The 13988-nt window shown below is 37.0% G+C and overlaps 2 protein-coding genes across 2 annotated transcripts; both read left to right on the top strand.

Moving 5' to 3' along the window:
• LOC105174915 (putative BPI/LBP family protein At1g04970) lies at positions 445-4983 on the top strand. The gene is made up of 6 exons (XM_011097169.2): positions 445-1111; positions 2156-2295; positions 2491-2842; positions 3057-3305; positions 3899-4024; positions 4464-4983. Exons 1-6 carry the CDS (start codon positions 704-706, stop codon positions 4626-4628), a joined length of 1440 nt encoding a protein of 479 aa, XP_011095471.1. The 5' UTR covers positions 445-703; the 3' UTR covers positions 4629-4983.
• On the top strand, positions 6283-13614 carry LOC105174914. Its single transcript, XM_011097168.2, has 8 exons — positions 6283-6441; positions 6597-7094; positions 9534-9897; positions 10290-11605; positions 11883-11996; positions 12200-12351; positions 12884-12952; positions 13403-13614. Exons 2-7 carry the CDS (start codon positions 6678-6680, stop codon positions 12930-12932), a joined length of 2412 nt encoding a protein of 803 aa, XP_011095470.1. The 5' UTR covers positions 6283-6441; positions 6597-6677; the 3' UTR covers positions 12933-12952; positions 13403-13614.

The raw sequence follows: 13988 nt of genomic DNA, 5'->3' as shown, positions 1-13988 counted from the left end.
TGGTGATTCTTTCTTACAAATATTTTGAATTTTAGATTGAAGGTTTTTTGTAAGGAAAATTTTTACATGATTTAAGTTTTGTCGAACTAAACTAATCACATAGTAAATATATTATACTTAATATGCACTTAATCATTTTTTTAAAATTATATATCAATCCATTAAATTTTTCATACAATTAATTTCAATCAAATTAAATTCGATTCGAATTAGAATTTATGTTTTCTAAACATTTTAAACTTAAGAGGGATATTTTTTATAATAAGCCTGTCCTTAAGGAGTTTCTTGCAATGTCGCCCAATAACTGTTGTGAGTAATTCATGAATTGGGCCTAACCGAGCCCAAAAGCCAAAACGGGTCACGAGATTTTCTTTTCTTTTTCTTGTTAATTGTATCATTTTTCGGTATAATTTTTACCTGTTTGATTTCCTTTGCGTAATACCGAACTGCGATGATCACGTGTATCATCTTCAGAACGGCAAGTGTTTCAGAATCCTCATGCTGTCAACGTCAATGCGTATATTTATCTCCTTTATTTTTATATTTCAAGACTCCAATGTTGCTTATGCTTTCAACTCCCTTATTGGAGGAAGACAAATCCAAGAATAAAGTACTTTGTTTTTCCAATTACAATGATTAGTGATAAACCCTGATTTTGATTCAAAAAGCCCATTTCTTATTTGGGTTTATCCTCAATTATCTCATGGCGCGCTCAATCTTCCCTTTTCTGTTGCTCTTTTTAGTTGCCTTTTCTTCTTCTTGTGTTCATTCTCATGAAGTAGGGTATATGGCAGCGGAAGTATCAAACAAGGGTCTTCAATTTCTCAAGGATTTGTTGATAGAAAAGGCGGAGTCTTCATTAGTTCCGCTTGAGCTGCCCAAGATTGAGAAGTATGTGAAAATCCCGTTTGTGGGTAGAGTTCAAATGGTTCTTTCCAATATTACTATTGAAAGAGTTCATGTAACTTTATCTACTCTAAAAACTGGAGATAGCGGGATAGTTATAGATGTATCTGGTGCCACTGCGAATTTAAGTATGAATTGGGAGTATTCGTACAGTACTTGGTTACTTCCAATCACGGTCTCTGATAAGGGAAGTGCCACTGTTGAGGTATGTTGTTAACTTATTATGGATTTTGTTACATGTGTAGATGATTGTGGCTTTTAGTCTTTCGTGTTGTGCACTGGTAGCAAGAATTGTACGGCAGCTGGATAGGCTGGCTATTCCATTTTCTAATGGTAATAAGCAGCAATTTCACCATGCATATGGAGAAGATAAGTGGGTCAGATTTCAATATAGTCTGTATATTGACTTGGAGAGGCTAGTAATCCGCACATGAATCAAAATCACGAAATGTTCGATTTCAGCAGACTGTTAGTCTGGAAAGACATACGATTGTTAGAATCTAATATAACACGGCATGGTCGAAGACGAAGAGAAGGAATACACTAAAACTGCCATATCCCTACATGTGATCGCTAGCTAGTCCTAGTCATGAGATCACTTATCAGTGAACTAGAATTGCCCGTATTTTTTATAACATTACGATTTGAAGGCTGAGGTCACTGAAAGGGATGAGGATCCCTAAGGAAAATCTTATGTCGTAGCCGTGAAATTTGTGAACTTTGGTTCACTTCCCAACACTTATGCAAGACTTTGAAGTTGCCAATATAGGTCAATGGATGGCCTACATGTTCAAAAGATTAAGAAAATTTTCTGCAACTTTGCAAATATACTATATTACTAATCATAATCTATTTATCTACGTTCTCTTTTCACTCAAAATTTTGGCATATTTTATGCTACAAGAAGGTGTTCTGAGATTAGGGGAAGGTCATTGTTTTATTGACAAAAACTTTGGTAAAGCAGTAATTGATATTCACGCGACTCTGGGAAAATTATCATTGGACGGGAAACTGTCTGGGTCATGCCTTTGATCCTCTTAGTGTTCATGTAACGACTCTCTTAGAGACTTAGCTCAGTTATTTGCTTCATATGACCATTTTTTCTGCAAGTGAGTTCACCAGCTAATCCATGCACTCTCGACCCGAAGCCTTAATCATTACAGTGGTTAAAAAAAATGTAAAAATGAAGTAATCATCTCCCAGTTGATTTATGCAATAACAGGAATTAACAATTTTTAATTCTTCTAAGGTTGAAGGATTGGAGGTTGGCCTTACCCTCAGTTTGACTACTCTTCAAGGATCTCTAAAGCTGTCTCTTTTGGAATGTGGATGTTACGTGAACGATATATATATAAAGTTGGATGGTGGAGCATCATGGCTTTACCAAGGGTATCGTACGTAGTGTTTTTTACTGTTTATACGAACTATAGATGTGCTTTTTTTATGTCCATCAAATATAGAGGTTATCTATAAAACTCTCCCTTTTCCCTTGCTTTCTGGTTATGCAAATCTTGACATTATTTTAACTTGTGTCTTATGGTACCAAATTTGCCCAAAATCAATTGCTTCTTTTATGTTTTCCAGATTGGTGGATGCTTTTGAGAGCAAAATTAGTTCTGCTGTTGAGGATGCTGTTTCGAAGAAAATAAAGGAATCAATTGTAGGGCTTGACTCTATGCTGCAATCTCTTCCCAAGGAAGTACCTGTAACTAATATCGCTGCATTAAATGTTACATTTGTTGATGACCCAGAGCTGACTGAGTCATCCCTTGACCTTGAAGTAAATGGGTTGTTCTCTTCCAAGGATGCAGTTGTGCTTTCCAGCCACTACCACAGATCAATACGAGATTCACTTTCCTGCAAGGAAGCAGATAAGATGGTCAAAATCTCGTTGCATGAAGATGTTCTCAAGTCTGCATCATATGTTTACTTTAATGTAAGTTCTTAACTTCTGTAGTAAGAGATGGGACAATAGTCTTGCTTCAGTTGCTGGATATGGATCCACTGGGATCCATACTGTTAGTCAGTATCAACTTCTGATATCTTGGCAGCCTGGTCAAGGGAATTGTTTGACGGTTTAGCATTTGCTTCACTTAAACTGCATACCAGGATTGCCACATCTTATAGCTAACATTTGGTTTTTCTATCAGGCAAGCAAGATGCAGTGGATTGTTGATAAACTGCCAGACCAGTCCCTCTTGAACACAGCTGGATGGAGGTTCATCATTCCGAAGTTGTATAAGATGTACCCAAATCATGACATGAATTTGAATGTTTCTGTATCTTCACCACCAACCATAGAAGTTGAAAATCAGCAGATTACGGCAACAATTCTTTTAGATGTGGTCATTGATGTTTTGGATGTGGAGGAAGTAATACCAGTTTTATCCTTTTCCATGGTAAGCTTAGTGAAGCTACTCTGTGTTTACATTATCAGGATATCAGTCAAATGCATCTCTTATATGCACTTAGCATTTGGAGTCTACCTGGCTGCAGTCATTACTTCATCCTGATAATTTACTCTGAAACTGGGATAAGTAATAATGTTAGGTGCCTTTGCATTTTCCGCTGTGCAGTTGTTGAATTTAAATTGTGTTATAACTTGATCCTTGTTGGAATAGCACCTCTTACAACTTGTTTTATTTAAGTGGATCCTTTACAAATTTTCTTAAAGAATAAATGTTGAAGAAATGAAAAATCACCTTTTTTGGCATTTGCTAAACTTGTCTAGATGTAAACTAAGAAGCCCTTTTTGATGCAAAAATTGACTTCTGTCAGATGATAAGCATAAATATACTTTTATCAACAAGTCAACAGCTTGCCTGTTTTATCAGTTGAAACTTTTTAAATTCTTCTAGCAATTGTTCTATATCCATTACATAACAAACCGGTTTGCTGCAAGTGATATGGGCATCTTTTATTTTGAGTTCCCTTGCTTTGTTTTCGTATCTGTATAGTGAGAGGATGATATAAACAAGTGTGCTTGCTTCAGGGGATTGGTACTTCCACGTCGGCTGAAATTTCAAGGAATGCTCTCACTGGTAGTGTAAAGTTAAATGACTTCACTTTGTCTCTTAATTGGAGCAAAGTTGGTGACTTGCACATGCGTCTGATCCAGGTATCTGTTCAAATCTTTCAAATTTTTTGGGGTTGCTCAAGTATGTATTAGTCCGTGTTTCTATGAACTAGAAAGCATCAAAGCATGTCTATGAACTTTAGCTATAAGAAGTATCATCGTTCAGTAATATAAATAGGCCCAGTTATATCCTTAAAAGAGACAGTTGTTAAGGTGCCAGCTAGGATAATACAGATGGATACTCTTAAGATGATAATAGATTCACACCTGATCAATAGAGAACACCCTGACCCAGAGTTAGGGAATAGGGATCACTGAAGAAAGTTGGTGGGTTTTTCCTTCATTTTTCCCACTTCCAATGCCATATTTTCTTTTAAATTTTCTTCTTTCACTCACAGATGTACAAAAATCCATTTTATGTGTCAGTACATGCAAATATTGTTCTCTTCTTATGTCGATTAAGAACCGGCTATGTTTGCAGACATTAGCATCCACGGTGCTGAAGACTGTGATCTTGCCATATATAAATTTAAAACTCAGTGAAGGATTTCAGTTACCCGTTTTCCATGGTTACAAGCTTCAAGATGCCCGAATCCTCTGCACAGACTCCTGGATTGTGATATGCAGTGACGTGACATCCATCTGATAGTCCTGTCTCATTTAGTTGCTGCAGCATAACCAAAAATGGGTATCTTTTGCAAGAGAAAAAGGTGTTCTGTCCATGAGAGTGCCTTCCCCACTACGAATTCGAGATGTCTACAGCATCACCTGTGGGGAGTTGGTTATGAGTTGTGATCCTATCCCTTTGTCCTGCACGTAACGTATTCAAAATGGATGCGCTGTTACTACATCTCTAGCATGCGCAGTAGTTGATCTTGCAAGCGTATACGTGTTGTATCTACTTGTATTTGTAAAATAAAAGCATTTGTATGTAAGGTGCGGGTTCTGATGTATACAAGGAAAGCAATCATTGATCTGTAAGATCCACATACGTTCGCTCTCTTCTCCTCGCTTCACCCAACTTCTCTTCTTGTCTTGTGTTTGCATTACTGCACTACTCAACTGGACATGCTCTGTTACCAGAAACACGATTTTCAGTTTGAGGACATCCAAATTACTTACATACGTTTCCCTTTGCATATAATCAATTACATTAAATCATTACTCCTATCTATTTAATTTAAATTATTTATTAAAAACGATGTAAAATGATAAATCAAATACTAATACGCTCTTCAATTTGTTTTTTGTAAAAGCAATTTTGAAACGGTCATTAGTCAATTGCATGTCGTCACACCAATATCATTTTGGGGCTAGTGCCCTTCCCCTCCTCCTCAGGGGTTGCAATGGGATCCCATCTCTAAATTTGAAATTCAAATTGGACCTGTTAGATTTCTTTTTTCATTCAAATAAATTTCGAAATATGTAAATATGTTTTTTAAAACTATATTTCAAAGTTTGTGACAATAATATAAGTGTTTACGAACTTAATTTGTGCATGATTTTAGTTCATCTCCGGCTGATACTTAATTTCATCTAGCTTATTAATTTATGATCTATTTACATAAATTATATTTATTTTTTTAAAAATACACATTATCGGGAATAGTTTATATAATTATACAAAAATTATGAATATTTTATGTAGACATGAGACAGATATGGGGGGAGTAAATATATTAAATTGAAAACTGAATCTAGCATCCCTAATGTTTGTTTTATTTAATAAATATTAATCTGTTAGTCAAAATTCACCGAATTTGCTGATATTAACAAAGATTTTAAAAAAAAAATCTATTTTAATCCTCGGTTAACTTATTTCAGGTCAAATAATTCTTTTTTATGCCCAAAGCACCATAATATGTCTTCACGTGTTAATACATGTGAGGAGGTGTATCTTCACTGTTATAATGGTAGTTTAGTTCGAAAAATATTGTTTGACCTGCAATAAATCAGTAATAAGTCAAATTGGGGTTAACAATAGATTTTTTTCAAACTTTTTGTTGATATCAATAAATTCAGTGAATTTTAACTAACGAAGGAATTTATTTATTAGACTGAAGCAAACTTAAGAGTATTAAATATAATTTTTCAAATTACAAAAAAATTCCATGTAATTATACAAAAATTTAGAGAATGAAAGTGTAAATGAATTGAAGAGATGGAGGGCAAATGTGTGAAAGAACAAGAGTAGCAGGGTGGAGGAGCGTGCAACCCTCGTGACAGCTACCGCACACACTATACCAAAAGAGAAGAAAAATGAAAATAGTGTATTCGCAACAAATGATCATATATATAATAGAGTCTGTCTCTCATTCTCTCTCTCTCCCCCCTTTGCTGCCCTGCTCAAGTTTTTGGCTCACCACCCCCTACCCTCACTCACTCACTCTCTCTCTCTCTCTCACATACGATTTACTCACTCTCCAACTCAAAGCTCAATACAATTACCCGCCAAAAAGGTTTTTATTTTTAAGTTTTTTTCTTTTTAACGATTCCTAATTTCATTTCCCCCCCTCTCTATTCTCCCCTCTCTCCCGCCCCCCTTAGGGTTTGTTTTCTTTCTCCCCTTATCCCTCTCTCTCATGGCTGCTTCGCGCTTCTCTCCGCTCTGCAGGTCTGTGCGGTTTCCTGTCTCGATACGGTGCCGTCCATGCGGCTTTCCAGGTAGTTGTTCCTTTTCTTTTGTTTTTGTTGGATGGAATCAGCGGTTGAGTCGTTCGAGGCGAGATCGGAGGTTGTCGGTGAGAAGAGGCCGGCGGAGGAGGATGGGGATGTGGTGAGGGAGGCCTCGCCGCATAAGAGATTTAGGGGAGGGAAGCGGAGTTTGGTTGGGGATGTGAAGAAGGTGGCGGAGATGGTCTTGGTTTTGGCTGCGATGGGGAAAATGAGGGGAGGAAAGGGCCCCACTGATGCTGAGAAGGAATTGATGGCAGAGGCGCGGAACAGGTTGGCTAAGGTTTGCGAGGGTTTTGCACCCAAGGACGTCTTCCCCAGGGATGCTTTTGGGGGTGTAATTGAGGATTTGGGCCTTAATAAATTGAAAGAGCAGAGGCTAGGGTTTCGGCCGCCCAAAATGTCTATCGCTGAGAAGTTGTTGGTTTCCAAAAGAAAGGTTTGCCTATTCAGTTTAGAGATTTGGTTGCTTCTTTAATTCTTGCTTTTAGTTGTAATCTGGGAATCAACTCTCTGTTATGACTGATGAAAATAGAGTTTAGAATATTTTTATATGATTTTCAGTCACGAGGATGCATTATGGAACGTGGATGTGGAGTTCTGTATGAGCTGTTGGTTGGAGGGAATATGCAATTCATGAGCATTCTTCATTTATCTCTGATGATACATGCTTGATTACATTCTGTAATTTTATGGTGATAGTCTTGCAACGTCCGATTTAATTTGTTATTTAATGTGCCGATGTCAAGAAATTATTTATTGTTCTGTAGTTCAGTATTGGCATTGCATTCTTAATGAAAAGTCTGAGATAACTATTCTCATACCAATGTAGTAAAAGTATTTGGCCCCTATTCAAGAAAATGTGATGCATAAAAAATCTGAATCATGAATGGAACCATATGGTTTCTAGACAAATTATTATGGTTTGTCCCTCTTCCCGCTACAGTAATAAAAGTAAATTTCTTGCCTCCCCACTCTGTGCTAGGTTATCAAATGTGTTCTGTTCAGCTTAAAAAATGCATCATGTAATTCTATCAATTTTGCTAGGCATGCGGTTTGATGGTTATCACTTGTCACTTTCTTTCTTCCTTCAAGTTTAGGCTGATTCATGCTCATTTAACCTCCCTGTTTTATAATTGAAGTTCTATTTAATATCAAAATGTGTAGAAAGGAGAAGCTTCCATTTTGAATTTAGAGTTGTTGGTTAATTTCTTTGAGAAAATTTTCAAGATGAAATATATATCTCTAGAAATTGATGATAACTATTCTAGATGTGATCAAATAAGCTTAGTAGATTTAGTTGGCTTCAAGTTACATCGGAACAGTAGTATGTGAAAAACAATATAAGTGCGTGATGGTTTTGTAAAGAATGGACCTAACCTGATCTGTTGGCTCCAAGATAAGATACCGTTTTGAATGCAAGGATTTGAATTTTAAATCGTGTAATCGAGTTAGATGTTGTGTATTAGATTTTTCACTAGATTAAATGTTCTGATCTTCTCTTAGATAGGGCTAAATTGGATGCTATATCTCACATATGATATGAGAAAGTGAGCTAGAGTATGCCAAATTAAATAGCAATTGTAAAGTGAGATTTGACCAAAGATTATTAATTTGAGAAATGTGTTGAACATGGTTAATAAAAGTTCAAGAAGGGCCTGATTGCTTCATAAACGAAGGCTGCAGGTCAAATATGTATGGATAGGTTTTCCATGTTTCTCAAAGAGGGAAACTGTCAAACTCTATTTTACCTCTGGTTATCTGAATCTGAATCTGAGTGATTCACATGGATATCTGACCGAAAAATCAAAACAATATCATGAAGACAACACAAAATGTCAAAAGCCAGCATTTAAGAAGCCTTGTTTGTCTTCAATTTCATTTTCATTTTGTCATTTCAAGCGCTTTTCCATTTTTGCATTGATTATCTTGTAAATGAAATTGAGTCAAAATGTTGAATTTGTGAGATTGAAAATGATATTTTAGTGTAAGGATAATAGTTAATGGGTTCCGTTATTTTATTTATGTCTCATCAGTTAAGTTATGTTGGATTTAGATATTTTTGTTTTATTTATGTTGAGGCCTAGAAGTAGAAATTATTGGTCTTTTAGCTAGTGGATTTCTTGAAATTAATGGAGTATTATGTCAAATATTAATGATGTGGATCCTATTTTCACTAGATAGATGTTTACGCTTGAGATGGATGGTTATAGGTAAGACAATAAAATATGTCGTATTTTCATTGAGAATGGGTAAAGCGAATACGTGTCCGGTGTTTTAAATAGTAGAAACTGGAAATAATAAAAATGAAGTTAAGCAGACAAAACAAATTTTATGCTGAAGTATGTAGCAAATCTCTTTATGCTATGCACATTGTTGAATGCGCACACTTCATCTAAAGGCTAAGTTGTCACCTGTTGTTTAGCCTCGTTCTGATACCACTTCAAATGAACACCGTATCTCAAAACTTAAGTACTCATAAAGGAGAATCATTTAATATTTAATATTCTGTTAAAAACTAGCTCTCACACAATATTTTCCGTAATTAACTTGCACGCTTTGACACTAGGTGTGGAATCTTTGATGGATTTTTCTAGGTTTGACATTTGTATCATAATACGCTAATTGCGCTTGTTGGTCAATTCATTCGATCTTTTGTATGCTTCTAATTGGTTGGTCACCCTCCCCCCCCTCCGCACACACACACACACACCAGCTTTACTCTTGCATAATTCATCTGCATTTATTTATACATAGAATTTCATTTTGTTCTTTGCATTTAATTATAATGCGATATTGGTGTTTGCTGGTGTTACTTCTAATTCATCTGTAACTTCTGCTTTATTCTGGCGATTGTTTTACTCTCCTCTGTTTTCAGATGGAAAAGGCAGAAGCTTTTTCTCTACCATCTACACCACACTCATCTCGTCTGCAGGCAAACTCTGGTGCAGCTGTTGAGAGTCACAGTGCATCACATCCTGTTCGAGTGTCTCAGCCAGATAAATCAAGTCACATGTCAATATCTTCAGGGAGCTTCCAGTCTACTACACCTTTAGGCCATAGTACTACAGCAAATTCTACATCTTTGTCATATCAGCTTCCTACAAGTGAGATAAGACCAATAGTTTCCAGTGCATTGCCTTCTAGTCATTCAAGTTCAGCGGCATTGCCAAGAGTTAACAGGCCGCACCTTAGATCAGATGGAAGAGCTAATGGTTCTTCACAACCTTCACAAATCCAGGGTAACACGAATCCTTTCTTTTCATTTGTAGGAAGATTTGCTTCCTTAATCAAACCATGAAGACTTTGACTGCAAGATCTATGCTAAAAATGTTTCATGTAAGGGAAGAACTTAGGTTTGTGTAGATGGATATTCTTTGGGCTGAGGCTGTTGTTCTGCTAACATAAATATTTGTCTTTTAGGGACTACTAACAATTTCTTTATAAATGGAAATTACACAATTAACTGCTGATATTCATTTCATAGGAACTTGATAAGATAAATTTATCTTCTTGGGAACTACTTCCTGATGCAGCCTTCCCTTGGGAAATTGCTCATACTATGTTATCACCATCTTATTCTTCTTCTTATTTTTCATTTGATATTCAACCTTTTGTAACTTGCATTTTGCAGCCACTTACTCTGCTAACTCAACTGCGCGGGCTCCAACTTGGTCAGTGCAACCCCCTTCTGCCTTATCATCCAAAACTGGATCAGATAATAAGGTCCCTGTGAATATGTCCTTTAAGCTTGAGGGAGCTGCTGGTGTCAAATCTGGATTGGCCCCTCAAACAGCATCAAGGACACTTGATTCTCAGACAACAGGACCCGCTTCACAAGGCACTAATCGTGTTCAACTTTCACCTGTGGCAAATACCCATGCTGAAATTGGTAAAATTGTCCAGAAATTATTACAACCACGGGCGTCTGAGCGTCCTACTTGGAATCCACCTTCTAGGGAGTATATGAATAAGGCTCTGACCTGTCAAATGTGCATGTCTACAGTGACAGAGATAGATAGCATACTCATTTGTGATGCTTGTGAAAAGGGGTATCACTTGAAATGCCTCCCATCAACTAACCAAAAGGGAGTTCCAAGAGGGGAGTGGCATTGTGGAAAGTGCTTGTCTTTAAGCAATGGTAAACCTTTGCCTCCTAAATACGGTCGTGTCATGAGAAATATCAATACCCCAAAAGTGTCTTCCAATTTAGTATCTGGCACGTCCACTTCAAGTAAAATAATTGGTGGTTCAGATGATAAGGTTGGCCAGCCGAAGGTAATAGTTAATGGGAACATTACATTGGAAAACACTCCTACTGGAGTTGCAGGCAATAATCAAAGCCATGTCAAATCTGGGTCAGAGAGAAAAGAGGTTAGAGGGATGCAGGAGAATGATAATGTCTCGAATAGGGGTAAGATGGATGATAAAGTATCTTCTGGAACTTGCCCAAATAATTTGGTGAAAACCTCCAGTTCTGCTAGTGTTTCACCTCTAAACTCATTGGTGGGGAAAACCACCGTTGAGGACGTGGCTGAACTAAAACCAAATTCTTCAGTAGAGTTATCGATAGTTCCCAGTTCAACTGATAAATCCCAGGCAATTGCCAATGCTGTAGAGGCAAGTTCATTAGGGCGATCTCTGGAAAATAACTTTCTGATGAGGGATCCAAAAGAATCTCAGGGCGATGAGTCTTCGAACAATACAAATCGGAAGGAGCAAGCAGTTGTACGTGATAATCCTTCTGGAGTTGCTGCAAGTGCTGCGGCTTTGAACCAGGATAGGTCCTCGGCAGATGGTTTACATACTGTCAACTGGGTTGGTGACCCGGTTCAAGTTTTGGATGAAAAAGTCTATTACATATCTTGCTGCATCAATGGACATCTGTACAAAACGTTGGATCACGTTCTTATTCGCTTGAATGGCAGACTTGTACCTTCAAAGCTACAGGTAAGAATCTAATTACATGTGTTTTGGTAGATGAGAGAAGTTGCATTGTGTTTCTGACTACATTTCTGGAAATCTTTTGCTTGGTTTGAGCATTCACAATGGTTGCATTCTTTTTTACCTGCACTTGACCTTGCTTTACAAATTACAATTCCTGGAGCAGACCTGGATGTTTTATACTTTGCTTCTGGAGTTGTTGATTTTCTGATCTCTGATGGGAACCAGTAGGATAGCTCACTGTACTTTGGTGGTCTGCATTATGAATATCTCTTCATTGCAGGGTATGTGGGAGGATAGAAATACTACAACAAAGTGGGTAACAGTGAATCAGTGTTACTTTCCTGGTGATTTGCCTGAGGCTGTTGGCCGCCCATGTGGCCTGGAAGACAGTGAGGTGAAGTTTAATTTAGTTTGACTATGCTTGTTGGAGTGTGTTGTTCTATGAACTTCAAATTCATGAAATGGTCCAGGCATCATTTACCAAAAAGAGTGCATGGGTTCCGGGGTCACTGGATACTTTTGTTCGCACTAAGACTTATGATAGAGTGGACATACTTATTGAGAGTTTGTACGCATTTCTTTCTTGTTAATTTGCAGGTCTATGAGTCTACTCGTGGTAGAGCATTGATGGCTGGCTTAATAGAAGGCCCTTGTCAAGTCCTTCCTCCAAGAAGATTTGCTGAAGAAAGTGAAAGGAGAACTTCTTCAAGTAAACAACCGAATGATCATTTGCCGCTTTATCTGTGCAAGTGAGTTCATTGATTTAAGCAATCCTTACTCCTGAGCTACATTTCTTCCACACTTTGTCCATGTGCTGCTTTATATTCTGGTGATTTTTATAACAATGTCATTTGGTTTTTCCTAGTGGATTTCTTGATTATTATAGGGTCAAACGCTATTTTGCGTTGCTGTAATTATTGCAATATAGTTATTCTTCAAAGTATGATGCCTAATGACTATGTTTCACTATATAATAAACCTATATGCATGCCTCATTGCTACCTATGCTCTTCACATCCCACCCTCCATACAGCAGTGGGGAACACCTAGTTAATCTTTTTGGACATGATAGTGACACCTTTTACTTATATCATGATATTGTCTGATCTAACGCATTGTCACGGCTGTGTGTGTTATCATGGTGCTTAAATATATTTCAAATTTGTGTGAGGAAAATGGAATATGAAGAGCCAAAATTGATAGTTCAGATCAGCAATTACTTGCAGTATTTAATAATTCAGAATTTTGTCTCTCTATTCATTTTTGTATTTCTTTTGGCAGATGGATTTATGATGAAGCAAAAGGGCTGTTCCGGGATATTTCCTGTTAAGCATGCTGTAGGCATATTAGGTAAGAAATTATATGTACTGCCCTTGTTTGTGCACATGTTATCAGGTGTAGATATATTTATATCAATTTGGTCATAAATGTTGTACTGCATCTGAATATTCTTTTCTGGTTAGTTGATGGCTTTCACATTTTCATCACTCTTGCGGATGGTCTAGAATAATCTGTTAACGCTGCATATTTGCAATATCATCTTATTTTCATTTATGACCCCTGCTAAATGTAGAAAAGGATTGCTCAAACATTCGGAGTATAATGTACATATGGGGCATACAGCATGACATCTATTTGATTGCAAGTTTTGTTGCACCCACACCCAAACCTACACAAAGTTAGATTATAGGTTAACAGTTCGTCAAAAAGAGTGATTTTCTCAAGTATTTACGTTTCATGTTTAACCTTCAATATCAAGATTGGTTATCTAAGTGTAACAGGAGGAATTGTTTGTAACAGGTAGCTTGTTGATGTGGCCGTTACCAGTGAAGCAGGATGCTCAGATTCAGTTTTGTGTAAAATATGTAGCTCTAGTTGTAGTCTGTATCATCTCATTGATAGGTGGATTTAGATGGAGCTCTTTCTGGACACACCTCTTATGGTGCTCATTCAAGAACTACAATTACGTTACATGATTGTTAATGTAAATGAGATTAGTATTTTTCTTTGTTTTTAATCATTCAAATTATTACACATTTGACGCAAAGTTGACTTTCACATCAATTCGCGTCAGGAAATGAAACTGAAAATCCACTTCACAGGCTTCGCTCTTTGCATATCTGAGTCTTTTAAGTGGTTGGTGTTGGACTCATAATTCGTGATTGGAGGCCTGGCGGCCCAATTCAAACTCTTAAGTTTTTCTCGTCTGCCAATTCATTTAATTTACCTTTCTTCTCGGAACATATTAGTATTTATGTCCAACAAACAAAGATTTAGTAGAGAAACAAGTGGGACTAAGGTAGTTCGTTTTTCTGTAGACCCAATTGCTGAAGACGACGACTTGGTAGAGAAACATCCATTTTGCTGAATTGAGTTTCTTGTGCAA

Source organism: Sesamum indicum, linkage group LG12 (genome assembly GCF_000512975.1).
Source record: "Sesamum indicum cultivar Zhongzhi No. 13 linkage group LG12, S_indicum_v1.0, whole genome shotgun sequence".
In the NCBI taxonomy this organism is placed as follows: Eukaryota; Viridiplantae; Streptophyta; class Magnoliopsida; order Lamiales; family Pedaliaceae; genus Sesamum; species Sesamum indicum.
Note: the sequence above shows the minus strand (reverse complement) of the source record. Positions and strands in the feature narration are given on the sequence as shown.